Source organism: Caenorhabditis remanei, chromosome III (assembly GCF_010183535.1).
Source record: "Caenorhabditis remanei strain PX506 chromosome III, whole genome shotgun sequence".
In the NCBI taxonomy this organism is placed as follows: Eukaryota; Metazoa; Nematoda; class Chromadorea; order Rhabditida; family Rhabditidae; genus Caenorhabditis; species Caenorhabditis remanei.
Genome location: NC_071330.1, coordinates 723264 through 750716, shown reverse-complemented (window position 1 = coordinate 750716; position 27453 = coordinate 723264). Strand labels below are relative to the sequence as shown.

The 27453-nt window shown below is 39.2% G+C and overlaps 5 protein-coding genes across 5 annotated transcripts in view; 3 read left to right on the top strand and 2 right to left on the bottom strand.

Annotated features, from left to right (window-relative positions):
• Window positions 1–1692, bottom strand: part of GCK72_008306 (uncharacterized protein) — a gene marked incomplete at both ends in the record, with an annotated part of 3573 nt that extends 1881 nt beyond the window's left edge. Inside the window, 3 exons of the mRNA XM_003104895.2 lie at window positions 528–686; window positions 1109–1244; window positions 1592–1692. Coding sequence (XP_003104943.2) covers window positions 528–686; window positions 1109–1244; window positions 1592–1692 — 396 coding nt within the window. The remainder of the gene's footprint in view (window positions 1–527; window positions 687–1108; window positions 1245–1591) is intronic.
• Window positions 1693–1914: 222 nt separating this feature from the next.
• Window positions 1915–10121, bottom strand: GCK72_008304 (uncharacterized protein; the record flags this gene model as incomplete). Its single annotated transcript, XM_053726758.1, has 7 exons — window positions 1915–2003; window positions 2965–3331; window positions 4313–4692; window positions 5893–6170; window positions 6980–7176; window positions 7358–7486; window positions 10017–10121. 7 exons carry the CDS (start codon window positions 10119–10121, stop codon window positions 1915–1917), a joined length of 1545 nt encoding a protein of 514 aa, XP_053586335.1.
• Window positions 3056–3418, top strand: GCK72_008305 (uncharacterized protein; the record flags this gene model as incomplete). Its single annotated transcript, XM_053726759.1, has 1 exon — window positions 3056–3418. The coding sequence occupies one exon, from the start codon at window positions 3056–3058 to the stop codon at window positions 3416–3418; it is 363 nt and encodes a 120-aa protein (XP_053586336.1).
• Window positions 10122–17527: 7406 nt separating the features above from the next.
• On the top strand, window positions 17528–18126 carry GCK72_008303 (uncharacterized protein; the record flags this gene model as incomplete). Its single annotated transcript, XM_003104887.2, has 2 exons — window positions 17528–17641; window positions 17767–18126. 2 exons carry the CDS (start codon window positions 17528–17530, stop codon window positions 18124–18126), a joined length of 474 nt encoding a protein of 157 aa, XP_003104935.2.
• A 958-nt stretch (window positions 18127–19084) lies between these two features.
• Window positions 19085–19526, top strand: GCK72_008302 (uncharacterized protein; the record flags this gene model as incomplete). Its single annotated transcript, XM_003104965.2, has 2 exons — window positions 19085–19198; window positions 19257–19526. The coding sequence occupies 2 exons, from the start codon at window positions 19085–19087 to the stop codon at window positions 19524–19526; spliced, it is 384 nt and encodes a 127-aa protein (XP_003105013.2).
• Between the last annotated feature and the right edge of the window lie 7927 nt (window positions 19527–27453).

Sequence of the window (27453 nt, the reverse complement as noted above, 5' to 3'; positions counted from 1 at the left end):
ATCCGTGCATTTTTTCGTCGCGGTGTTCCAGAAACTTGCATTTAAAAATTTTAATAGACTTTTCTGTTCTATTCAGAAAAAATTCAAATTCCCGCCAAATATGAGAAATTTGTGCATTTTTGCGTCGCGGTGTTAAAGTTTCAATTTTCGTTGAAATTTTTAAGCGAAAAATCGTCAAATTCGCTGATTTTGTCAAATTTTCTCAAAATTTTGAAAAACTGTGCGTTCTTTCGTACTGGTGTTAGCAGAAAATTTGAAACTCGCAGTTTTCAAATTTTGAAATTTTGAAATTAAAAATATGTGCATTTTTGCGTCGCGGTGTTTCATAAACTTGAAGTTCTCGATTTTTCTGTTTTTTTTCTTCAGTTAGACGGAAAAATTCAAATTCCCGCCAAATATCAAAAATCTGTGCATTTTTGCGTCATTGTGTATTCCTCAAAGGTCGTATTTCTCAATTTTAGCACATTTCTCTCACGAAAAATTCAAATTCGCCCGCCTTGTCCACTAGAGCGCCCTTTCTCACTCACCGAATATTCAGCGGTGAGTCCAGAATCGACGAGCTCACAAAAGTGACGTGTCTTCTTGTTCGATGCAGTGTACACGCCCACTTCGTGCAGTATACATTTCTCAATATTCAGTCGTCTTTGATGGGCTCCACGGATTTCCGTTTTCATCGCGTATTCCGGCTGAAAAATCGATAATTTTTTTGGCGGGAAATTCAAATTTGTTCTGAAAATTTTTTTTCGGGAAATTCAATTTTTCTGAATTTTTTGGCGGGAAATTCAAAATTTTTTTGAAATTGTTTGAAATTTGTGGCGGGAAATTCAATTTTTTTTTGAAATTTTTGGCGGGAAACTCAAAATTTTTCTGAAATTTTTGGAATTTTTTGGCGGGAAATTCCAAAATTTTTCTGAAATTTTTGGAAATTTTTGACGGGAAATTCAAATTCTTGTAATTTTTGGCGCGAAATTCAAATTTTTGTTATTTTTTTGGCGCGAAATTCAAATTTATGTAGTTTTTTGGCGCGAAATTCAAATTTTTGTAATTTTTTTGGCGCGAAATTCAAATTTTTGTGAAATTTTCGAATTGTCCCGTAGAGCGTACTTACCCTCTCCGGATCCTTCTCGTCGATAACCCGATAGACGTCACCGAATCCGCCGGAACCAATATGCACTTGGACCGCCCATAAGTGTTTATTTCGACTGTCCACTTTATTCAAACTCGTCAACAACTTCTTTACTGGTCTGCAATCGCGCTCCAGTGAGAATTTGGAAAAAAAATGCGGTAGAGCGCACTTTCGATTTTCGAAAGTGCGCTCTACTCCCAAATTTTCAGGTTTTCCTAAGATTCTCGATAGAGCGCACTTTCCATGTTAAGGTTTTTAATGATGCAAATGCGCTCTATCACTAAATTTTCGAAAGTTCTCAATAGAGCGCACTTTCCTTGATGAAAGTGTAACTGCGCCCTATTGAAGAATTCCCAGGTTTTCAAAAAAAAATTAGCAATAGAGCGCACTTTCTCGAAAACTATGCAAGTGCGCTCTACTGATAATTTTTCACAAATTTCTCAATAGAGCGCATTTTCCACAAACTTTTTCTTCACTGCCTGCTGTTTTTTCGATCCCGTCCGCGCCGTCTGCATCCCTTTCGTTCCCTCTCGTTCTGTCGTTTTCTGACGATCACCGGACTTCATTTTGTTAAAAAATAAAAAATTATTTCGAAATGAATTTAAAAATGAGACACGTCTCTCATTTATTTTCAAAAAATGAAATATAAACTCTGTAGATTTCGGGGGCAATAATAACGGGGGAAAATAAAATAAAATAATTAATTTTAGCGATGGGGGGAAAAACTACAAAAATACGGGGGGAGTGGGGAAATAGGTACATTCAAAGAGGCGGAAAAGCGGAAGAAATTAAGAGTTCTTCTGTGGAACCTTGATGGTGACCGTCTTCACTTCGGTGTACGCCTCGAGTCCGTATTCTCCGAGTTCACGACCGATTCCTGGAAATTGAGAGAATAAAATTTGGATTAGAGAGGTCAGGAAATGAGCTCTATTGGACTCCTTACGCCTTGATTGGGAAAGTGCGCTCTACTGATAAAAACGAACTTTCAAAAGAAGTAATATTCTCCATAGGGGACACACTCGTCTAGAAATCACGCTCTATTGAGAATTCAGAAGTTATCAATAGAGCACACTTTCAAATCCGAGACTGAGCAAACGCGCTGCAATACAAATTTATCGACTTAGGTAGTTTTTGCATACTTCTAGCGATTTCGGATTCTCAATAGAGCGCACTTTCTCCAAACCTGAGAAAATGAGCTCTATCAAACAATTTTTCAATTATCTATAGAGCGCATTTTCGCCAAGACCATTCAAACGCGCTCCAATGCTAATTTCGCAATTTGGACCCATTCACATATTCTCGGATTCTCAATGGAGCGCATTTTCTCCAAGACTATGCAAATGCGCTCCAATGCGAATTTCTCAATTCTAATCAGTTTTTGGCCTAGTTTTCGCGATTTTAGCACCTATCGGATTCTCAATGGAGAACACTTTCTCTAAACATGAGAAGATAAATTCTATCGAATAGTCTTCCAATCATCTATGAAGCGCATTTCCTCCAAGACTATGTAAACGCGTTCCAATACGAATTTCTTGATTATAAGTAGTTTTGGCCTACTTTTCGCGCTTTTGGCACCTATCGGATTCTCAATAGAGCGCACTTTCTCCAAACCTGAGAAAATGAGCTCTATCGAACAATTTTTCAATTATCTATAGAGCGCATTTTCGCCAAGACCATTCAAACGCGCTCCAATGCAAATTTCGCAATTTGGACCCATTCACACATTCTCGGATTCTCAATGGAGCGCATTTTCTCCAAGACTATGCAAATGCGCTTCAATGCAAATTTCTCGTTTCTAATCAGTTTTTGGCCTAGTTTTCTCGCTATTCCCCACTAACCAGACTGCTTGAATCCACCGAACGGTGCGGCGGCATCAAACACATCATAACAATTGACCCAAACCGATCCGGCGCGTGTCGTATTCGCAATATGAAGAGCCTTATCGATATCCTTCGTCATGACACCAGCAGCCAATCCATAGATCGTGTTGTTCGCCTTCTCAACCAACTCCTCCATCGAATCGAATCGAATGATACTCATGACGGGACCGAAGATCTCCTCCTGGGCGATCGTCATCTGATCTTTGACGTTGGCGAAGATCGTCGGCTTCACAAAGTGTCCTTGGTCGCCGTGTTTCACACCTCCAGTCACCAGTTGGGCACCGTCTTTCTTTCCGGCGGCGATGTACTTCAGGATGGTTTCAACCTGGAAAATTGGACGTTTTTGACAATTACAATTGATGAAAAAAGTCATTTTTCAAATGATTTTTCTGAATTCGGTATGTCTGTCTGAAAGTCCGGATGTCCTAAATTGTATGGCGATGGATTCTCAATGGAGCGCGCTTTCTCCTGAGAATATGAAAGTTCGCTCTAGCGCACACTGTCGTCTAGAAAGCACGCTCTATTGAGAATTCAGATGTCATCAATAGAGCACACTTTGAAATCCGAGACTGAGCAAACGCGCTCCAATGCGAATTTCTTGATTATAAGTAGTTTTGGCCTACTTTTCGCGAATATGGCACCTATCGGATTCTCAATAGAGCGCACTTTCTCCAAATCTGAGAAAGTAAGCTCTATCGAACACTCTTTCGCTCATCTATGGAGCGCATTTTCTTCAAGACTATGCAACTGTGCTCCAAAGCTAATTTCATGATTCTAATCTGTTTTTGGCCTAGTTTTCGCAAACAGAATGAAAATTTGTAATTAAAATCAGTGATCTGTCTGTCTGTACGTCCGGATGTCTTAATATGCAAGTTTCAGATTATTCCGGTGTCTGCCTGTGCCTCGATTAATCCAGATGTCCACGAGAACCTATTTTCCTCCCTTTCGTTAAAAAACTCAATTTTCTAGTGATTTTCAGTCATTTTTATGGTTTTTTGATAAAATTTAACCAAAAATATCGCAATTTTCACCAAAACCTCGTACAACCAACCTGTTTTCCATCAACTTGTGGTCTGTATGTCTGTCTGTCTTTCTGTACATCCGGATGTCCGAATATTCAAGTTTCGGCGTATTCTGATATCTGTCTGTGCCTCGATTAATCCAGATGTCCACAAGAACCCATTTCCGTCACTAACAGCACATTTTCGTTTAAAAACTCTTCTTTTTTTTTGGAGTTTTTAGTGAAATTCCGTGATTTTCAGTCATTATTGACGGTTTTTTTCCCAAAAACTTCGCAAAAACCAACCTGTTTTCCATCAACTTGTGGTCCTTGTGTCGTCTTCAAATCGAATGGATCTCCAATCACAGCCTTCTCCGCCAACGCCTTCGATCTGGCGACAAATTCGTCATAAACTTTTCCCTCCACAAAAGTTCTCGATCCAGCACAACAGCATTGTCCCTGATTGAAGAATAGTCCATGATTCGCCTGCTGGACAGCCTCGTCGAGATTCGCGTCGGCGAAAATGATATTCGGAGACTTTCCTCCCAATTCGAGTGTCACTTTTTTGACATTCGACTCGGCGGCCGCTTTCATTACGAGCCGTCCGACTTCTGTCGATCCGGTGAATGCGACTTTATCAACGTCCATGTGACTTGAGATTGCTTGTCCCGCGGTGTGACCGTATCCTGGAAATAGAAATGTTTTGGGAAAATCTTGTGTCCAGATATCGATATTTTAGACGATTTAATTAAATGGTGAACGTCTGGCGCGTTTTTGGCGCGTTTCAAACGGTGTTTCCAGATAAAAACGCAGGAAATCCGAACAGACCCGATTTGAATGTTCTATTTCGAAATTCTGACTATCTGGCGTGCGTTAGACGCGTTTTCATAGGAAAAACTGACATTTTTATGTCCAGAAAACGACAAAATTGTTAAATTTACAGTTTTTGAACAAAAAAAACTCAATAATTGCATTATCTGGTGAGTTTTTCCTCATTACAACGGATTTTTGTGCTCAAAACTTCAAAAATAGCTCAAAAACGCGGAAAATTCGGGTCAAACCGTTCATTTTCTGATAATAGCGCGCCTTTGACGCGTTTTTCCTCATTACCACAAATGTTTGTGCTTAAAACTTCAAAATAGCTCAGAATCTCTGTCAAAAGCACTGTTTCCAGTCTGGCGCGCTTTTGACGCGTTTTTCTACACAAACCTGGAATAATATTGTTTTTAAGCTATTTTCTGCACAAAAACTCGAAAATCGTATTTTCTGGCGCGCCGTTGACGCGTTTTTCCTCGTTACAACGAATTTTTGTGATTAAAATCTCAAAAATTACTCAAAAGTGCTGAAAATCCGTATCAAAATCGTTCATTTTCTATAAATTGTGCGCCGTTAACGCGTTTTCCTCTATTAGAGCCGATTTTTATGATTGAAACTTCAAAATTGCTCAAATTTTCTGTCAGAATAGCTCTGATTCTAGTCTGGCGCGCTTTCGACGCGTTTTTCCTTCCAGCAAACGAACCTGTAAATCATCTGGAAGCCCAATTTGAATTTTTTAAATTTTGACTGTCTGGCGTGCGTTAGACGCGTTTTCATAGAAAAACCCTGATATTTGTGTATCCAGAAAACGCAAAAATTCTTTAATTTACAGTTTTGGAAACTATTTTTTGTGTGAAAATTTGAAATTTGTATTACCTGGCGCGCCGTTGACGCGTTTCATCTATACCATAGGGTTTTCGCGCTTAAAACCTCAAAAATAACTTTAAACAAGGACAAATCTTTTCATTTTCGTGCTTAACACTTCAAAACAGACCAAATTCTCGTGTCAGAGTATCCAGATGCCCAGTCTGGCGCGCTTTTGGCGCGTTTTTCTCTTCCAGCAAACGAACCTGGAATAATATTGACAACACCATCAGGGAATCCGGCTTCTTTCGTCAACGCGGCGACATGAAGTGCAGAGAGAGGCGTCTGCTCGGCCACCTTCATCACAACTGTATTTCCCATTGCCAACGCGGGTCCAAGTTTCCACGCCTGCATCAGAAGTGGGAAATTCCATGGAATAATCTGTCCGCACACTCCGACTGGCTCGTGACGGGTATACGTGAAGTAGTCTCCCTCGATTGGAATCGTCTTTCCGTGATTCTTGTCAGCCCAGCCGGCGTAGTAACTGAAAATGGAAGAATTGAAGGCTTATTTTCGAAATCTTCGCCCGGATTTAAGAAATGTGCACAATTTTTTTGAAATTTTCATTTAAAAAATAGTCAGAAATCCTATGTGAAATCGTTTTATTTTAATCGAAATTTGAGAAAATAGTCGAAAATTCGAAGAAATGTTAACAATTTTTGTATTGAAAATCGGCTCGACCCGTCGGAAGTATGTTTTGAGGGTTATTCATTCGAGAAAATTGAGATTTTGACCAGATTTTTGAGGTTTTTTTCGTTATCCAGTAGAAATTAAAATAAAAAATACACTTTTTCACCTAACAATCAGGAATTTCCAGGAAAAAATTCGAATCGCGTCCAAGGCGCGCCAGTTTTTTGACATCTCCTTTCAAGATTTCGACTCAAAACTTTCAAAAAGCGTCCAAGGCGCGCCAGACAGTGTTTAACCGAATTATGGCTATTTTTGATAGGAAAATAACCGATTTTAACTAAGTCTTTGTGAGAAATACTGTTTTTAGGAGAATATTCCAACAATTTGGACTGATTTTGAAGTTTTTTGGCATCTATTTCAAGATTTCAACTAAAAACTTCAAAAAAGCGTCCTAGGCGCGCCAGATTTCAAGTTTCAGCAGATTCTGAACTTTAAAAACAACATTTTAACACGTTTTCGAACAAAAATTAGTATTTTTCACCGATTTTCATGATTTTTCATAGTGAAAAATCGCCATTTAGCCGATTTTTCCCGAGTTTTTGACTAAATTTCACTAGGAAACCTCAAATTTTCTAGTATTTTCGTACGAATATCTCCACTAACCGAAGGGTCTTAATAGAGAGGGCCAAATCAGCTCCATAAGCGACAGAATATGGTTTTCCGTTATCCAATGACTCCAGGGATGCCAAAATGACACGATCTCTCTCCATTAAGTCGGCGAGTCGATTGAGAAGGACACCACGTTGCGACGCGTCCATTCGTCTCCATTCGCTTCCGATTTGGAACGCTTTTGTGGCGGCCTGCAATTGGGAAAATTGAGTTTTAGGGGGGAAATTTGAGGGAAATCGGTCTGAAATGTGGATTTTTTCCAAAAAAATTGCGTTTTAGGGGGGAAAAACATCAAAAAATTGGTGAAATTCGTTCTGAAAATAAGATTTTTTTCCACGAAAAACGCAAAAATTCAAATTTCCCGGCACCTACTTTGACGGCAATATCGACATCAGCCTTATCTCCTTCGGCTACGTTCGCCAACACTTTTCCGTTGGCTGGATTGATGGTCTCAAAGGTTTTGCCGGATTTCGCGGACACGAACTCGTTGTTGATGAAGATCTGCAAAAAATTTGGTAATTTTGTGACTTTCAGGTGAAATTTTAAGATTAAAATTTAAAAAAATGAATTAAATGTTGGCTTTTTGTTTTTTTCAGTTTTTTTTTGAGTAAGAATAAGTCTGTCTGTGTGTCCAGATGTCCGAATATCTCGAATTGTTGCTAAAAAATCCAGTTTTGGGTGGAAAATAACGAATTTTTTGCTCAAATAATATTTTCGAGCTAAATTTCGCACTTTGCAACAGGATTTTCAAGTTTTTTGCGAATTTTCAGATGGAAAACCCGTCTGTCTGTAGTCCAGATATCCGGATGTCCGCATTTTTAACATCAGATCAGCAATTTGACAACTTGGTGCAAAATCTCTCCGATTTTCAGTCAAAACTGCTCCGAGTCTTCAGAAATCGATTAATCTGCATTATCGAATAATCTGATACGGTTTATCCTCAAAAATTGAAAATTCAGACGAAACAATCGGATTTTTCTATTTTTTTTTAATGAAAAAATCCGAACACTTAGAGGCACAGACCCGATTTCAGTTTTTCTTCAAAATGTCGACTGTCTGGCGTGCGTTCGACGCGTTTTCAAGGGGAAAAGTAACATTTTTGTGTACAGAAAACGACGATATTCTTCAATTTACAGTTTTAAAGCTATTTCGTGCGAAAACAAAAAATTGTATTATCTGGCGCGCCGCTGACGCGTTTTATGCATTTTCGAACAATCTGATACGGATTTTCCGCCAAAAATCGTAAATTCAGATGAAACAAGTAGCTTTTTCTAATTTTTGAAATGAAAATCCGAACATTTAGTGGCACAGACCCGATTAGAGTTTTTTTTTTCAAAATTGAATACTCGTCTGTCTGTAAGTCCCGGAATAGTAAACCCTTCATGTTGGTTATACATCCGGATGTCCTCATAGACTCCTGTTGAAGCGCGTCAGCGGCACACCAGCACACATTTTGTGCCAGAAACAATCTGTCGCTATGCTCGTGCTTCTAGATGTCCGTCTTTCTCATTTCCACTCCCTTTGAACCTTCGAAATCTGTCTTTTCCTCGATTCCAGTGATCTCGACTCCATGGAACATAGAACACCCCTCATGCACTTTATCACAAGTCCAAAATTTCTAGTCATCTCAAGTTTCCTTCCCCCCATCTTATTAACATCCGTCAGTGAGTCCTGACTCTCCCAGACCATCGTTCAGTTTCATTTTCTCCTATCTTCTTCTCTTTTCTGCTTTATTGACCGAGTTCATTGTTCATTTCTTCTACTTCTCCTTCGACCACGTTTCCCCCCCACCGCTTACTGATCATCTCTCCTATCAGTCGGATAGGGGTTTTTATCATCATTTCCCTTTTGAACGTACTTTGTGCACACTGGGGGCTTCGAGAGTACTGGTGCGAGTGCACACATAAACAGAAAACGTTTTATGTCAGAAAATGTTGGAGGCACGTGGTGGTGGTGGTGGAGAATTGCAAAAACAAAATGAAAAACAGATCAGTGCGATCAGTTTCTTCTTCTTTTTCTTCTGAAGCAGAAATTTGCAATCTCGTTTCAATGAAACACACGTTCACCATATTGACTACAAGTGTAGTTGTATGGAGTAACGGGTTTGACACACAATTCGCAATAAACTCATAGTAATGAGCTGAAAAATGGACCAAATTCTAGATCTCGGAGAGGTTTTCAGCTATTAGCTCTTGCAACTGCGCTCCACAGAAATACCCTTGAGAAATGTCTATTTTTCACTATTTTCTTCGGTTTCGGTAGAGCGCGGTTGTAAGAAGCATGCCGTAGTAATACTGTAGGTTCTCTGAGTCAACCTGCACACCAATCCACTCAAAATACCTTTTTAAGGGATGAAAAATATTCAAAATTATGAGAAAATCAAGAGGAACGTCCCGAAACAAACGGTTTTTGTGGAAAATAGAGAATTTCAACTTTTTGACGATTTTAAGCGGGTAAGTTGAATTTTTGCACGAAAACTGACAAAATAGAGTTTCTAGTAAAAAAAATAACCCAGTAAACCAAAATTTTCATCGAATTTGGGTCCGAAACTTACGCCATTGTTAGGAGTTTCTGACACATTTTAGCACCACAAACGGGGATTTTGGCTGAAATTCTGTCGAAAATTTTCACTTTTTGTTATTTTTTGGTGTTTACCTTTCTTGGTTTTTGACAATGTTACAGAAGTTGAAAGTTTCGGACCCAAATTCGATAAATCTTGGTTTTTTGGGTTTTTGAATTACTAGAAACTCTATTTTGCCAGTTTTGCAGTCAAAAAAATGCAGTTTATCCATTTAAACTCATCAAAAATTGACAAAACAAGTTGAAATTTCCTATTTTCGACAATCTTCCGATTAAACTGCCCGAAAACTTGAAAATCTCACTAGATTTAGTCAAAAAGCCAAAAATTCCCCCTTTTTCCCCTCCCATCCCATTCATCTTTCCACCGACTTTTTCTCCTTTTTCTATTTTTGCATTTTCAAGGTTATCCCGTTTCATACTAAGATTGTCATCTTTTTTTCTATTAACTTACACCAGTATACTGTGGTTTCATGTTGGCAAGTCCTGGTGGGACACCACCCGATGAGGCGTTGCGTGCCTGTGCGGCAGCCGCTTTCTGCAAGGCTGAGCGAAGCATTCTGAAAAAAGAGGAAATAGGATTTGGAGCAGCGAAAACTTAAAAAAAAAAAAGAGTTCAAAATGAAAAAATCCGAGTTTCACGTCTCAAAAACAGATTTGGGGGGAAAATCGTGACAAATAGCGCTCCACAGAACAGAAAAAAAGGAAAATCCATAGTTATCAAGGTCCCGCTTCAAAAAATGACCCTTTTTTTCAATTTTTTATCGAAAATGTGACCATTTTGACTATTTTTCAGAATTTCTCCTAATTCTGAATGATAGTCGAAAATTTGACTTTTTCGCGAAAAAATTCAAAAAATTTCAAAATTTGACTTTCGCGCCAATTTGCCCGAACCTTGACAACTACTGTCGAAAAAATAAAGTTTCGACAAGGATTTTCAAAAAAAAAATCGCGCGCTGAAACGCGCAAGCGCATAAAGTTGTGGGCGGAGCTTAAACTGCAAGCGGCGCGGTTCTTAATTTGGAAAAAAACAACTGGAATTAGAACCGCGCCGCTTATTTAAGCTTGCAGTTTAAGCTCCGCCCACAACTTTATGCGCTTGCGTGTTCCAGCCCGCGAAAATTGTTTTGAAAATCCTTGTCGAAACTTTATTTTTTCGACAGTATGGCAAAATCTACATTTTTAACGGAATATCACAATTTGGACACAAATTACAAAAGGGCTTCAGATTCCAGTGGAGCGCGGTTGCTCGATTTTTGCAGCGTTTATATACTTTTGAGTGCGAAATTCTAGTTTAAGTTCGGAAAAAGTAGTTTTCAGGTGAAAAAATATAATAAAACATCTCAATTTTTTCAGGGTTCCCAGAAAATGGCGATAGTCAGAGGGACTAGTCTGGAAATTCAGAAATTTTTGAGCCGAAATTTTTCAAAACGAATTTTCAGACTTTTGAATCACACTTTTGAATAACATATTTTCAGACTTTTGAATCACATGGCTACGTTAGAGGTGTCCTCAATCCCGTAAATTTTCGAATTTTTGACAAAAAACAACTGCAGAAAATGTTAAAAAGAGCGCATTTCCTCTAAATTGGCCAAAAAACCTTTTCCCAACAAAAAAAACCAAAGATTATATCATAAATTTTGCCGACGACGGCAGAAAGTAACTGGACACACACACACACACCCCGTCAACACGAGGTCGAAATAGATAAGAGAACGCTAAGCGTCCCGGGGGTGTGTGTATGTTGGTTAAGTGACAGATAGGTAGGAGAAGGGAGAAAATGGGCGGAGTCTATGGGTAGAGAGAACTGCACACACTTCAACGAAACATGTGGGGTGACAAATGGAAAAAAGGGAATAACAAAAAGCATAGAAAAGCACGTGAATGAAGGGGAGGGGAATCCTCTCCAAAAAATGATGAGAAATTGAAATTTCTGGCCCCCGAAAAATGATGAGAATTGTTGGAAATGAACGATGGTCAGGGGGGAGATAACCATACTTGCAAAATATCGGCCCGGCCCGGCCCGGTCGGCCCGGAGTCAAAAAATGAGCACAATTTTTTCACAAAATTTTTCGAAATTATTTAAAATTTTCATCAAAAATCGTCAAAAATCCTATGTACACTTGAGTTTTATCGATATGTAAAAAAATAGTCGAAAATTCGACTTTTTTGCGAAAAAAATCAAAAAAATTTCAAAAAAAATTCAAAATTTCAAATTTTTGTACTGTGACCCGGGCCGACCGGGCCGGGCCGGTGAAAATTCTCAAATCGGCCCAGCCCGGCCCGGCCCGGCCCGTTGCAAGTATGGAGATAACTATAAATTTGAATCTAATTTCTGCTAATTTACGTTGAAAAATCGAAACTTTGCCATTTTCGAAACGTAAATTTCAATTTCCAGACGTTTCTTTCAAGTAAAAATAACGATTTGTGGAGTCGGTGGGTCAGAAAGTTAAGATATTCGACTTTCGGAGAATCTGTTCTCAGAAATCCGTCGAAATTGGAAACCAGCTCGAATTCAGATCAAAAATCTTGAAAAAATAAATTTTTGAGCTGCTTTCCAATTTTCGACGGATTTCTGGGAACTGATTCTCCTAAAGCCGAATATCCCAACTTTTTGACCCACCGACTCCAAATAACGTTATTTTCGCTTGAAAGAAACGGTTGGAAACTGAAATTTACGCTTCGAATAAGACTCTCTGGCAAAATTTTGTTTTTTAACCTAAAATAGTAAAAATTAAAAGTTTTCACTGGTAAAAATCGTGAAAATTCGAAATTAAAGCACTAACGAGAGCTTTAACACAATTGTTACGGAATTTCGGCATAAAACTACAAAAATAATGAAAATCTCATTACAATTATGGAAAATCGTGTTTTTCGCTTTTAAATATCGCTGCCGACAACCAAAACAATCACAATAAAGTTTCAAACTTCGATAATGGGCGTTCTCTGGAAACTATGATGACTCTAGAAAATATTTTTTCCATATTTGGAGTTTTCTGGATTATTCTAAATCTGAAAATATGCCTTTGAAGAGAAAAACCATGTGAAAGAACTCTGAACTTCTATAATTAGAAAAAAAAAACGAAAACAATGACATTAGAGATATTTACGCAACAAATTAGAAATCGATACCGCTAATTGAAACAATTAATAGGTCAAAATCTGATATGTTTTTTGGGGGAAATTCTCATTTTCAGGTCTAAAAATGCAATATTTGTCACTTTTTGAGCAAAAATCTGTGAGATTATCGATTTAGAACTGATTTTTTTCACCAGAAATCGACTATTTTTACACAAAAAAGGTTCTTTTTTCGTCCTAGTCGCAAAAATATCAGAAGACGCTGTAATATACAAAACTGATATGATTCATAGGCTCCTTTTGATATTATTTGCATTGAAAATGTCAAGTTTTTGTTGTAAGCACGGAAGGAATGTATAGAAAGTGTCAAATGTTGAGATGGAGTAGAATTTTAGATTTTCTGCAAAATTAATAGAAATCTCAGGTAATTTTCTCGGAAATCGGATGAAAAATAGGAATGATAGACACTTTTACTCTGAATTTTCGAAAAAAAAAAACAATTTTTAAAAATGGTTAAAAGAATAAGTGCCTATTTTTGAATCCGGGTCTCGAGAAACTCCGGCCCGGCACGGCCCGATTTTTGAGAAATCTGAAAAACATATTTTTACAGCAAAATTTAGACGAAAAATGTAAAAATATGAAAATCGCCGATTTTTAATTATTTTCTGCAAATAAAGTAGAGAAAACTATGATTTAAACCACGAGGAACAATCTAGAATTATTTTTGAACAATAAATTGTTGGAAATTCGCAAAAAATTTGTAAAAATCACTTAAAATTGTGAAAAAAATAAAATAAAATATTCGGAGTGCCCGCACGGTGATTTTCTCGGAACCACTTGGTTTGATTTCTCATACTTGTCAAATCACGGGGGCCCGCAGCAAAAAATTATTTTGAAAAATAGAATCGAAAGTGTTGGAAATTAAATTTTTTCTTCGGTTTATACTAAATCGAGGTCGGGGGATTCGATAAGACTACTTTCAGAAGCCTCCAGCAAGTTCTTGATCCTGATTCTGATCATCGGCTGATTATCACAGAGACTTTGAGAGGCTCAAAGTTTATAGTGACAAAATAACTTATTCTGACAATTTCCGTTTTCACTTGTTGTCTTTTTATAATTTCTAATCAATAATATGTTTGCCATGAAGTAGTAAACGAAAAAACAATGGGAAAACGACGAAAATTTTTTTTTTCAATATTTTGACGGGCCGAACGGGCCGGGCCGGGCCGGGCCGGGCCGGAAGATTTTTTTAGCGGGCCCGGCCCGGCCCGGCCCGGCCCGGCCCGTGACAAGTATGTGATTTCTAGACCCTCACATTGGCGGCCGCGAGCAAACCCGCTCTACTGCACCGTTGAAATTTCTAGACCCTCAACTTTGGCTTGAGTTTTCTAAAAATTTGATTAAAACAACCATCAGGTTATTTGTAATGCCTCTTAAAAAAATTATGGAGAATTTTTGACAATAAGTTTCATACCATATGGCCGTCAGTTTCATAGTTTAATCCGCCAGTTACTTTTTTTGACATTCAGTACAGTGTAAAAAATTATTCCATGTTTCAAACGCGCTCTTTCTGCATGCACGAGAGAACAGAGACGCAGAGCAAAACAAGTGCCGCAGTTGCAAAAACAGCGTGCCAAGCTTGCATCCAGACTCCGCCCATTTTATTTTCTACTGCGGCCGAACTTTTTTAGCGCTACCTACTAGCTGGTTCCGAAAAAATCACCGTGTGCCCGTTCTGAAAGTACGTAATATTGCGTGGCGGTGTTTGCGGAGTTGAGGTGTTGCTTACCGTAATCAAGACCAGGGCTGTGCGATAAAAAGTTTTCGAAAAACTTTTTTTTTCGAAATCTTGGTACCGAAAAAACCGAAAAACTTATTTTTTTCGAAAACTTCGGACCGAAAAAAATCGAAAAACATTTTTTTTCGAAAAATTTTGACCGAAAAAACCGAAAAATTCGAAAAAAAAGTTTCCAGAAAACTATCTGAAAAATGTGTTTTTCGAGGGCAAAAATCTTCAATTTGTGTGAAAACTGTAAGTATTTCGAAGAAAACCTGACTGTTTTTGAGTACAGAATTTCAGGAAAAATCGAAAAAATCTCTATTTTTGTTACTTAAATTTTGAAATTTCAGGCAAAATTTCCAAAATTTTTCGAACGGTTTTTCCGAAAATTATCCGAAAATTTTTCGTCCGAAAAACTTTTCGCACAGCCCTGATCAAGACCATGAAAAATGAGAAATTTCAGAGCAATTTTCTGAAAAACGAAGAAATTGGCTGAAAATTTTGGAAAAGGAATATCTGTTTTTTAAAATGGGCCGGCCCGTGACAAGTCTGAAAATGAAATTTTTCCCAATACGCAAAATACTCGAAAATTGGAAAAAAACGAGACGGTACTACGAAATTTCGAAATAGCAAATCCTTCAAATTATGGCCTTGCCATCATACAACCTAGACATAACTTTTGAAGGCTAATTCCCCGAGACGAGACGGAAAGGACCTAACATCAAATTTCAGATAATACAGCCAAGGGGATGTCTAGGAATTCACAATTTCCGAAAAAAGTAGTTAAAGTAATACGCTTTCCGATTTAAAACCGCCCATGTGTTAGCACGACACGCTTGATCGCTCAGAACCATTGACTCCTTGGAGTCGATGAATTGGAGCGGAATCTCACAGACGGTCATGACGACAGTAACTCAATGAGTCGAGATGAATGAGACTTTTCTGTCCTCCACTCGGTTTATACCTATCGGACAGATGGTGTACGCAGTTATAATGTGTCTGCTCCTGGGAAAGTTTTGGCGCGCTTCTCAATGGAGCACGTTTGTGTCACATCGGATGGTGCAAATAGCCGTAGCTTCTCGAATAGACCGGAACCCCGTCTATCCGAGTACTAAATTTTCCCACGGTGATACCTAAAGTATGGAGATGGTAGTAAATTTGAAGAGTTTCTCTGTTATTTTGTTTGTAGATATTTCTGACGACGGAAGGATTTCATTTCTGCAATAAAAACCACCTAATAAAAAATCTTGTCGTTAGAGTTATAACCACGACAGATCCATTGCTCACCGGAATCTGGAAAACCTCATTCTGTCAAAACGAACGAAAAATTTAGGCCCCCACGAAAAAATGTGAATCGCTCATTTTTGTGTCGTTTTTAGGGGGCGGAGTCTGCATCACATTTTATTTGATTATAAAACTTGTTCAACTCATCGGAGGCATGGTTTCAATGGATACCATGCGGTGACGTTGCAAAAATGGGCGTGGTCTAAATTGCAACTAAGAGCTAGGATCCGCGAACTTCGGAAGTTTTGTGTTTAGTCATTCTATAGTCATTCCATACCTTAAGAAGAGTACATATCGCAGAAATAAATGGAAAAAAATCTAAAAGGACAGAAAATAGTCATTTCTTCAGCCAAAAACTAATTTTTTCTCTCATTTTTGAGAAACTTCAGGCTTCCGGATAATAAATTTTCACTTCCATCCAACTCTAGTTTCTACCATAGTTGATAGAGATACTAAAAGCTTCAAATCTGAAAAAAAGTGACTCGGATAACACTTCATTATTTCCATATCCAACAACCAATCAAATCACATTACAAAAGTTATGGCATAGACTCCGACACATTCACCCATCCGTCTGCTTCATCCAAATAGCGACCCGGTCCCACCATTGGCGTCCCGAGATACCGTGTAAAGCTCTCGGGTATGGTGGAATTCAAGGAGTACTGTAGATGCTCTCCGCCACCGTACCTCCTCATTCTTCCCACCCGCCACATCGTAGACCGTGAGAACTCCCAATTCTTATTATGATTTTCCGACCCCATTCCAATTTGTTTTATGCTTCCTCCCTCACACCCACACCTCCGCCACCACCCTCTCTCTTTCCATCTCCGTCTCTCTGTCCTTGACGAATCTCCCTTCATCTGCGTCTCTCCTCTATCGAAGCTTCTTCTAAACACCAAAATGTTCATTCTTTCCCTCATTTTTGCACGAGCATGTGTTTCTTTTTGGGGTGATCTGGTTTTGCACGTAAATTTAAAAGAGGCGCGGAGGTTAGAAAAGCTAGTAACAGCAGAGATTCCAGATCTGCAATAATATCTTGGTAATTGATTTGGTAGGCTGAGCAATGGAAAATCATTGAATTGGATACTCGATATTTGTGGACTTTTTATTAACGTTGACGAACCCTTGCCGGAGGGTGTTGAAAGCGCATGAAATTTGTTCCGATGGCTCTCGTAGTTGAAATTCTTACAGTTTTCATACAAATTCTAGATTTTTGCCTCTAAAAACTCATTTTTGAGACACTTTTTTCAAGTTTTTAGGTCGAAAATTTTTTCGAAAAAAAAAGTTTTTGGGTTTTTTTGAAAAAGTTGTTTCGCACAGCCCTCGTACTGTTTAGAAGGCGGGATTTAAAATTCGCTCAAAAGAATTTGGATTCCGCAAATACTTCCTTCCGAAAATAAGCCGTTCCCTGCGTCTCTTTATTTCTAGTGATATTTTCATGAAATTGAAATTTTCTGCTATCGGTTGTACCTCTTGCTTCTCCTATTTATAATTAGAATATGTTTTCCGTCAAAAGGTTCGTATTTCTCGCGTTATTTTGCTATTTTTAGTAATAAAAGTATGATTTTTAGGCTAAAGGACGTTTTGAAACCGTGACACTTTACAACTGATAACTGATATATGTTATAACCTGGCTTTTCTGGTTTCAAAACGTTCACTCTTTTTTTTTGTTGCTCTTTTCCACAAAATTCCTCATTTTTCTGGTTTTTACACGGATTTTTAAAGCAGATTATCTTTAAGTTGTTGCTAATTGTATAATTCGTCTAATTTGCTGTCCTAATTAACGCTCTAATTACCAATAATTCAAATTCTCACAGGTAACCATGACCATCTGCGAGGTCAGACTGCAATTTCAAAACGCTGAGCAGCCAATCGCCCTGAGGGATAAAGACCTGATTAAGAAGATTCCGGTTATCGCTGCAGCTATTGAAGTTGAGGTAAGGCTTACAACCGCGCTCTACCAAAACCAAAGAAAATGGTGTGCGAAGTTGAGAGACTCAGAGAAAAATAGACATTTTTCAGTGGAATTTCGGTGCTGAGCTAATACACCATATGGTTTCAGAATGTCAATTGGGAGACCACCGATACAATCATAGCGGATCCAATCGATATTCCATTCTCGAGGGAAGCCGGAGAGTTCTTGCTCGACAATATCCGTAAATACGAGATGCCAGATAAGGAAACTACAGTCAACGACTACCCAGAAGCTGACCAGTTGAGCCTACAGGAGCTCAAACCGATCATGGAGTTAGCCGTCTTCTTCAACTGCACCGTTTTCCGGCATGCCATCGGATTCGTGGTGGTCAAGAAGCTGGAGAAGGAGAGCTTCGAGAACATTACACGGTATCTCGGGACGCCAATGGTGGGACCGGGTCGCTATTTGGATGAAGCAGGCGGATGGGTGAATGTTTTGGAGCCATAATTTTTGTTATGTGCTTTGATAGGTTGTTGGATATGGAAGGAATGAAGTGTTATCCGAGTCACAATTTCAGATTTGAAGCTTTTAGTATCTCTATCAACTATGATGGGATCTAGAGTTGCATGGAAGTGAAAGTTTATTATCCGAAAGTCGAAATTTTCTCAAAAATGATCGGAAAATTAGTTTGTGACTGAAGAAAAGCCTATTTTTTATCCTTTTAGATCATTTTTCCATGTATTTCTGCGATATGTACTCTTCTTAAGGTATGGAATGACTATAGAATGACTAAACACAAAACTTCAGAAATTGGCGGACCCTAGCTCTTAGTTGCAATTTAGACCGCGCCCATTTGTGCAACGTCACCGCATGGTATTCATCGAAACCATGCCTCCGATGAGTTGAACAAGTTTTATAATCAAATAAAATGTGATGCAGACTCCGCCCCCTAAAAACGACACAAAAATGAGCGATTCACATTTTTTCGTGGGGGCCTAAATTTTTCGTTCATTTTGACAGAATGAGGTTTTCCAGATTCCGGTGCACAATGCATCTGTCGGGGTTATAACTCTTGTTTAATTAGTTGGTTTTTATTAATGAAATCCTTTCGTCGTCAGAAATATCTACAAACAAAATAACAGAGAAACTCTTCAAATTTACTACCATCTCCATACTTTAGGTATCACCGTGGGAAAATTTGGTACCTGGATAGACTCCTTGGTGGGGGGTGCCGGCCTATTAGAGAAATTACGGTTATTTGTACCATCAGATTGACGTCATGAGACACAAACGCGCTCCACTGAGAAACGCGCCAAAACTTTCCCAGGAGCAGGCACATAATAGCTGCGTACACCATCTGTCCGATAGGTATAAACCGAGTGGAAATGAGGAAAGTCTCATTCATCTCAACTTATTGAGTTGACTGCTCTATTCTCTCTTCCCCCTTACCCCCTGTACTGTCGTCATGACCGTCTGTAAGATCCCAGTCCAATTCATCGATTCCAAGGAGCCAATGGTTCTGAGCGATCCGGAGTTGATCAAGAAGATTCCACTGGTCGAGAGAGCTATTAATGCTTATGTAAGTAAAAATTTCTATCTCTAAGTTTTCTAATCCTGATATCACTTTTCATTTACAGAATCCTGACTGGGAGACCACCGACACTATTGTAAAGACTCCACTGGTCATTCCGTTTGCCAAGAGAGGCGGAAAATTCGTGTTGGACAACATGTTGAAATATCAGACGCTGAATAAGAAGAGTATTGATTTTGAAGAAGCACGTAACAAAACTTTCGCAGAATACTCAGAGATTATGGATGTGGCACAACACATGGGATGCGAGGACTTTCTTCTCTGCTTCGATTACGGAATATTTAAATGGCTCTGTGACAATATGCGAAATTATTGACTCAATAAATTGTTTTCAATTTTGAACCTGTTGTTTGTATTTTTGATAAACGTGGAAGTGAAAATTCCTTATCCGAAAGTCGGAACTGAAAAAGACCCAAAAAGCTGGAAATTAGAAGTCGGAGTACCGTGCAACTCTGATTCCCTCTTGTCTCACATAACCAAATGAGTCGCTGCTCGATCGATACCAAGTTTCCCAGAGCTCCGCGCTCATTCGAACAATTCCATCTGGCAGACTGTATGTGAGGGGAGGAAACGGTAGTCATCTTATTTCATTCAACTATTCAAAAACTATGCCTATTCAACACCGATACTTCCAAATCACATATCTTGTACTCTCTATTCATAGTCTCATCTGCATCTTTTACCCGGTACTGCCCTCTTTCCTCAATTCTCGCTCATCGCTGATAACTTAGGACGGAACTTACTTCTGGTACGAGAAGGAGAAGTTTGAATTTGATAAGAATCGATAATGTTCTTTAAAAAACTTAGTGAGTCTATCAAGAAATACCCCTGGGAGAGACGAATCAGCACTTTTTATGATAGCCCGAGAAGAAGGAGTTTCGAGATGGCAAGTTTTGAAAAATAAATTATACTGTTTTTTTATACTTTTTTTGAAATTTCTGATATACTCTAGATCGGGAGGATTCAATCCCGCGTCTCTGTGAGTAAACCCACAGCCCATAGGTAAGACTACTCGCAGCGTAACTGACCGAGTCTTACGGGACCCGACACAAGAAAGAATGGTGGGGGAAGTCATAAAGAAAAGAAATTATACTGTTTTTTAACCTTTTTTTGAAATTTTTGATATTTTCTAGATCGGGAGGATTCAATCAAGCGTCTCTGTGAGTAAACCCACAGCCCATAGGTAAGACTACTCGCAGCGTAACTGACCGAGTCTTACGGGACCCGACACAAGAAAGAATGGTGGGGGAAGTCAATAAAAAAGAAATAATTATGTTTTTTAACCTTTTTTTGAAATTTTTGATATAATCTAGATCGGGAGGAAGGACCCATCGTTACTCACGTTATTCCTTTGTCCATTCCTTTTGTTGAACCATCGTTGTTCTGCTGCCGAGTACTGTTGTTGATCGTTGTGGGCTCCGGGACACTGTTCTGGTGGCGTTGCTGTGCTTTTCGACTGGAAACTAAATTATATGTTTGTGAATTTGAAAAGCTCGCATGATGAGGTAACTTGAGAGAATAAAAAGTAAAAAGTGATATAGGGAACACAGGTAGATCGAATGAAATGAGAAAAGGAAGGAGCTCAAAAGGAGAGGACTGCTCAGTACGGGAGTGAAAAGGACAACTGACTGTATTCCATTAGTCGGACCTCATAAGGACTACGGGACGTGTCTTATTTGCCATCACCTATTAGATTTCCCAGAAAGATAAGTGACAGGTGTGAGTGTTTGGAAAATTTAGAGATGGCTGAATAGCCAAACAAACTGCTCGATAAATAGAAACGAAATAAGAATAGTTGGTAGATGTTTGAATGGGGGGTGTGAACTTGGATCATAATTATGAATGTGAAGAAGTAGTCCCGCCGTGTTTCTTTTGTTATTCTCAGCCAAAAACACTCACACCTGTCATTTATCTTCCTGAGAAATCTAAAGGATGACATATCGATCGAGAAAAAAACAAATCTCATGCAGACAGGTGTGAACGAGGTCCGTGTTCTCTTTGTTCTTCTCTTATCTCCATGGGAAATCAAACAGATGATGTCAAATAGACCACGCCCCCTAGTCCTTATGAGGTGATACTGATGGAATACAGTCAGTTGTCCCTTTCACTCCCACACTGAGCAGTCCTTTCTTTTTGAGCTCTTTCCTTTTCTCATTTCATTCGATTTACCTGTGTTCTCTATCTCTTTTATATCTTCCTGAATTTCTCTCTCAAGTTACATCTTCATGCGAGCTTTTCAAATTCACAAACATATATTTTACTTTCCAGTCGAGAAGCACTACAACGCCCCCAGAACAGTGTCCCGGAGCCCACAACGATCCACAACAGTACACGACTGCAGAACAACGATGGTTCAACAAAAGGAATGAGCAGAAAAATAACGTGAGTAACGATGGGTCCTTCCTCCCGGGCTAGATTACATCAGAAATTTCATAAAAGTATCAAAAAACATAATTCTTACTTTTCTTTATGACTTCCCGCACCGTTCTTTCTTGTGTCGGATCCTGTAAGACTCGGTCAGTTACGCTGCGAGTAGTCTTACCTATGGGCTGTGTTTACTCACGGTAGACGCGGGATTGAATCCTCCCGGGTTAGAATATATCAGAAATTTTATAAAAAGTATCAAAAAACAGTATAATTTCTTTTCTTTATGACTTCCCCCACCGTTCTTTCTTGTGTCGGATCCTGTAAGACTCGGTCAGTTACGCTGCGAGTAGTCTTACCTATGGGCTGTGTTTACTCACAGTAGACGCGGGATTGAATCCTCCCGGGTTAGAATACAATAGAAATTTCATAAAAAGTATCAAAAAACAGTATAATTTCTTTTCTTTATGACTTCCCCCACCGTTCTTTCTTGTGTCGGATCCTGTAAGACTCGGTCAGTTACGCTGCGAGTAGTCTTACCTATGGGCTGTGTTTACTCACGGTAGACGCGGGATTGAATCCTCCCGGGTTAGAATATATCAGAAATTTTATAAAAAGTATCAAAAAACAGTATAATTTCTTTTCTTTATGACTTCCCCCACCGTTCTTTCTTGTGTCGGATCCTGTAAGACTCGGTCAGTTACGCTGCGAGTAGTCTTACCTATGGGCTGTGTTTACTCACGGTAGACGCGGGATTGAATTCTCCCGGGTTAGAATACAATAGAAATTTCATAAAAAGTATCAAAAAACAGTATAATTTCTTTTCTTTATGACTTCCCCCACCGTTCTTTCTTGTGTCGGATCCTGTAAGACTCGGTCAGTTACGCTGCGAGTAGTCTTACCTATGGGCTGTGTTTACTCACGGTAGACGCGGGATTGAATTCTCCCGGGTTAGAATACAATAGAAATTTTATAAAAAGTATCAAAAAACAGTATAATTTCTTTTCTTTATGACTTCCCCCACCGTTCTTTCTTGTGTCGGATCCTGTAAGACTCGGTCAGTTACGCTGCGAGTAGTCTTACCTATGGGCTGTGTTTACTCACAGTAGACGCGGGATTGAATCCTCCCGGGTTAGAATATATCAGAAATTTTATAAAAAGTATCAAAAAACAGTATAATTTCTTTTCTTTATGACTTCCCGCACCGTTCTTTCTTGTGTCGGATCCTGTAAGACTCGGTCAGTTACGCTGCGAGTAGTCTTACCTATGGGCTGTGTTTACTCACGGTAGACGCGGGATTGAATTCTCCCGGGTTAGAATACAATAGAAATTTCATAAAAAGTATCAAAAAACAGTATAATTTCTTTTCTTTATGACTTCCCCCACCGTTCTTTCTTGTGTCGGATCCTGTAAGACTCGGTCAGTTACGCTGCGAGTAGTCTTACCTATGGGCTGTGTTTACTCACGGTAGACGCGGGATTGAATCCTCCCGGGTTAGAATATATCAGAAATTTCATTAAAATATCAAAAAACAGTATAATTTCTTTTCTTTATGACTTCCCCCACCGTTCTTTCTTGTGTCGGATCCTGTAAGACTCGGTCAGTTACGCTGCGAGTAGTCTTACCTATGGGCTGTGTTTACTCACAGTAGACGCGGGATTGAATCCTCCCGGGTTAGAATATATCAGAAATTTTATAAAAAGTATCAAAAAACAGTATAATTTCTTTTCTTTATGACTTCCCGCACCGTTCTTTCTTGTGTCGGATCCTGTAAGACTCGGTCAGTTACGCTGCGAGTAGTCTTACCTATGGGCTGTGTTTACTCACGGTAGACGCGGGATTGAATCCTCCCGGGTTAGAATATATCAGAAATTTTATAAAAAGTATCAAAAAACAGTATAATTTCTTTTCTTTATGACTTCCCCCACCGTTCTTTCTTGTGTCGGATCCTGTAAGACTCGGTCAGTTACGCTGCGAGTAGTCTTACCTATGGGCTGTGTTTACTCACGGTAGACGCGGGATTGAATTCTCCCGGGTTAGAATACAATAGAAATTTCATAAAAAGTATCAAAAAACAGTATAATTTCTTTTCTTTATGACTTCCCGCACCGTTCTTTCTTGTGTCGGATCCTGTAAGACTCGGTCAGTTACGCTGCGAGTAGTCTTACCTATGGGCTGTGTTTACTCACGGTAGACGCGGGATTGAATCCTCCCGGGTTAGAATATATCAGAAATTTCATTAAAATATCAAAAAACAGTATAATTTCTTTTCTTTATGACTTCCCCCACCGTTCTTTCTTGTGTCGGATCCTGTAAGACTCGGTCAGTTACGCTGCGAGTAGTCTTACCTATGGGCTGTGTTTACTCACAGTAGACGCGGGATTGAATCCTCCCGGGTTAGAATATATCAGAAATTTTATAAAAAGTATCAAAAAACAGTATAATTTCTTTTCTTTATGACTTCCCGCACCGTTCTTTCTTGTGTCGGATCCTGTAAGACTCGGTCAGTTACGCTGCGAGTAGTCTTACCTATGGGCTGTGTTTACTCACGGTAGACGCGGGATTGAATCCTCCCGGGTTAGAATATATCAGAAATTTTATAAAAAGTATCAAAAAACAGTATAATTTCTTTTCTTTATGACTTCCCCCACCGTTCTTTCTTGTGTCGGATCCTGTAAGACTCGGTCAGTTACGCTGCGAGTAGTCTTACCTATGGGCTGTGTTTACTCACGGTAGACGCGGGATTGAATCCTCCCGGGTTAGAATATATCAGAAATTTCATTAAAATATCAAAAAACAGTATAATTTCTTTTCTTTATGACTTCCCCCACCGTTCTTTCTTGTGTCGGATCCTGTAAGACTCGGTCAGTTACGCTGCGAGTAGTCTTACCTATGGGCTGTGTTTACTCACAGTAGACGCGGGATTGAATCCTCCCGGGTTAGAATATATCAGAAATTTCATTAAAATATCAAAAAACAGTATAATTTCTTTTCTTTATGACTTCCCCCACCGTTCTTTCTTGTGTCGGATCCTGTAAGACTCGGTCAGTTACGCTGCGAGTAGTCTTACCTATGGGCTGTGTTTACTCACGGTAGACGCGGGATTGAATCCTCCCGGGTTAGAATATATCAGAAATTTCATTAAAATATCAAAAAACAGTATAATTTCTTTTCTTTATGACTTCCCCCACCGTTCTTTCTTGTGTCGGATCCTGTAAGACTCGGTCAGTTACGCTGCGAGTAGTCTTACCTATGGGCTGTGTTTACTCACGGTAGACGCGGGATTGAATCCTCCCGGGTTAGAATATATCAGAAATTTCATTAAAATATCAAAAAACAGTATAATTTCTTTTCTTTATGACTTCCCCCACCGTTCTTTCTTGTGTCGGATCCTGTAAGACTCGGTCAGTTACGCTGCGAGTAGTCTTACCTATGGGCTGTGTTTACTCACAGTAGACGCGGGATTGAATCCTCCCGGGTTAGAATATATCAGAAATTTCATTAAAATATCAAAAAACAGTATAATTTCTTTTCTTTATGACTTCCCCCACCGTTCTTTCTTGTGTCGGATCCTGTAAGACTCGGTCAGTTACGCTGCGAGTAGTCTTACCTATGGGCTGTGTTTACTCACAGTAGACGCGGGATTGAATCCTCCCGGGTTAGAATATATCAGAAATTTCATTAAAATATCAAAAAACAGTATAATTTCTTTTCTTTATGACTTCCCCCACCGTTCTTTCTTGTGTCGGATCCTGTAAGACTCGGTCAGTTACGCTGCGAGTAGTCTTACCTATGGGCTGTGTTTACTCACGGTAGACGCGGGATTGAATCCTCCCGGGTTAGAATATATCAGAAATTTCATTAAAATATCAAAAAACAGTATAATTTCTTTTCTTTATGACTTCCCCCACCGTTCTTTCTTGTGTCGGATCCTGTAAGACTCGGTCAGTTACGCTGCGAGTAGTCTTACCTATGGGCTGTGTTTACTCACAGTAGACGCGGGATTGAATCCTCCCGGGTTAGAATATATCAGAAATTTCATTAAAATATCAAAAAACAGTATAATTTCTTTTCTTTATGACTTCCCCCACCGTTCTTTCTTGTGTCGGATCCTGTAAGACTCGGTCAGTTACGCTGCGAGTAGTCTTACCTATGGGCTGTGTTTACTCACGGTAGACGCGGGATTGAATCCTCCCGGGTTAGAACATATCAGAAATTTCATTAAAATATCAAAAAACAGTATAATTTCTTTTCTTTATGACTTCCCCCACCGTTCTTTCTTGTGTCGGATCCTGTAAGACTCGGTCAGTTACGCTGCGAGTAGTCTTACCTATGGGCTGTGTTTACTCACAGTAGACGCGGGATTGAATCCTCCCGGGTTAGAATATATCAGAAATTTCATTAAAATATCAAAAAACAGTATAATTTCTTTTCTTTATGACTTCCCCCACCGTTCTTTCTTGTGTCGGATCCTGTAAGACTCGGTCAGTTACGCTGCGAGTAGTCTTACCTATGGGCTGTGTTTACTCACGGTAGACGCGGGATTGAATCCTCCCGGGTTAGAACATATCAGAAATTTCATTAAAATATCAAAAAACAGTATAATTTCTTTTCTTTATGACTTCCCCCACCGTTCTTTCTTGTGTCGGATCCTGTAAGACTCGGTCAGTTACGCTGCGAGTAGTCTTACCTATGGGCTGTGTTTACTCACGGTAGACGCGGGATTGAATCCTCCCGGGTTAGAATATATCAGAAATTTCATTAAAATATCAAAAAACAGTATAATTTCTTTTCTTTATGACTTCCCCCACCGTTCTTTCTTGTGTCGGATCCTGTAAGACTCGGTCAGTTACGCTGCGAGTAGTCTTACCTATGGGCTATGTTTACTCACGGTAGACGCGGGATTGAATCCTCCCGGGTTAGAATATATCAGAAATTTCATTAAAATATCAAAAAACAGTATAATTTCTTTTCTTTATGACTTCCCCCACCGTTCTTTCTTGTGTCGGATCCTGTAAGACTCGGTCAGTTACGCTGCGAGTAGTCTTACCTATGGGCTGTGTTTACTCACGGTAGACGCGGGATTGAATCTCCCGGGTTAGAATACAATAGAAATTTCATAAAAAGTATCAAAAAACAGTATAATTTCTTTTCTTTATGACTTCCCGCACCGTTCTTTCTTGTGTCGGATCCTGTAAGACTCGGTCAGTTACGCTGCGAGTAGTCTTACCTATGGGCTGTGTTTACTCACGGTAGACGCGGGATTGAATCCTCCCGGGTTAGAATATATCAGAAATTTCATTAAAATATCAAAAAACAGTATAATTTCTTTTCTTTATGACTTCCCCCACCGTTCTTTCTTGTGTCGGATCCTGTAAGACTCGGTCAGTTACGCTGCGAGTAGTCTTACCTATGGGCTGTGTTTACTCACAGTAGACGCGGGATTGAATCCTCCCGGGTTAGAATATATCAGAAATTTTATAAAAGTATCAAAAAACAGTATAATTTCTTTTCTTTATGACTTCCCGCACCGTTCTTTCTTGTGTCGGATCCTGTAAGACTCGGTCAGTTACGCTGCGAGTAGTCTTACCTATGGGCTGTGTTTACTCACGGTAGACGCGGGATTGAATCCTCCCGGGTTAGAATATATCAGAAATTTTATAAAAGTATCAAAAAACAGTATAATTTCTTTTCTTTATGACTTCCCCCACCGTTCTTTCTTGTGTCGGATCCTGTAAGACTCGGTCAGTTACGCTGCGAGTAGTCTTACCTATGGGCTGTGTTTACTCACAGTAGACGCGGGATTGAATCCTCCCGGGTTAGAATATATCAGAAATTTCATTAAAATATCAAAAAACAGTATAATTTCTTTTCTTTAT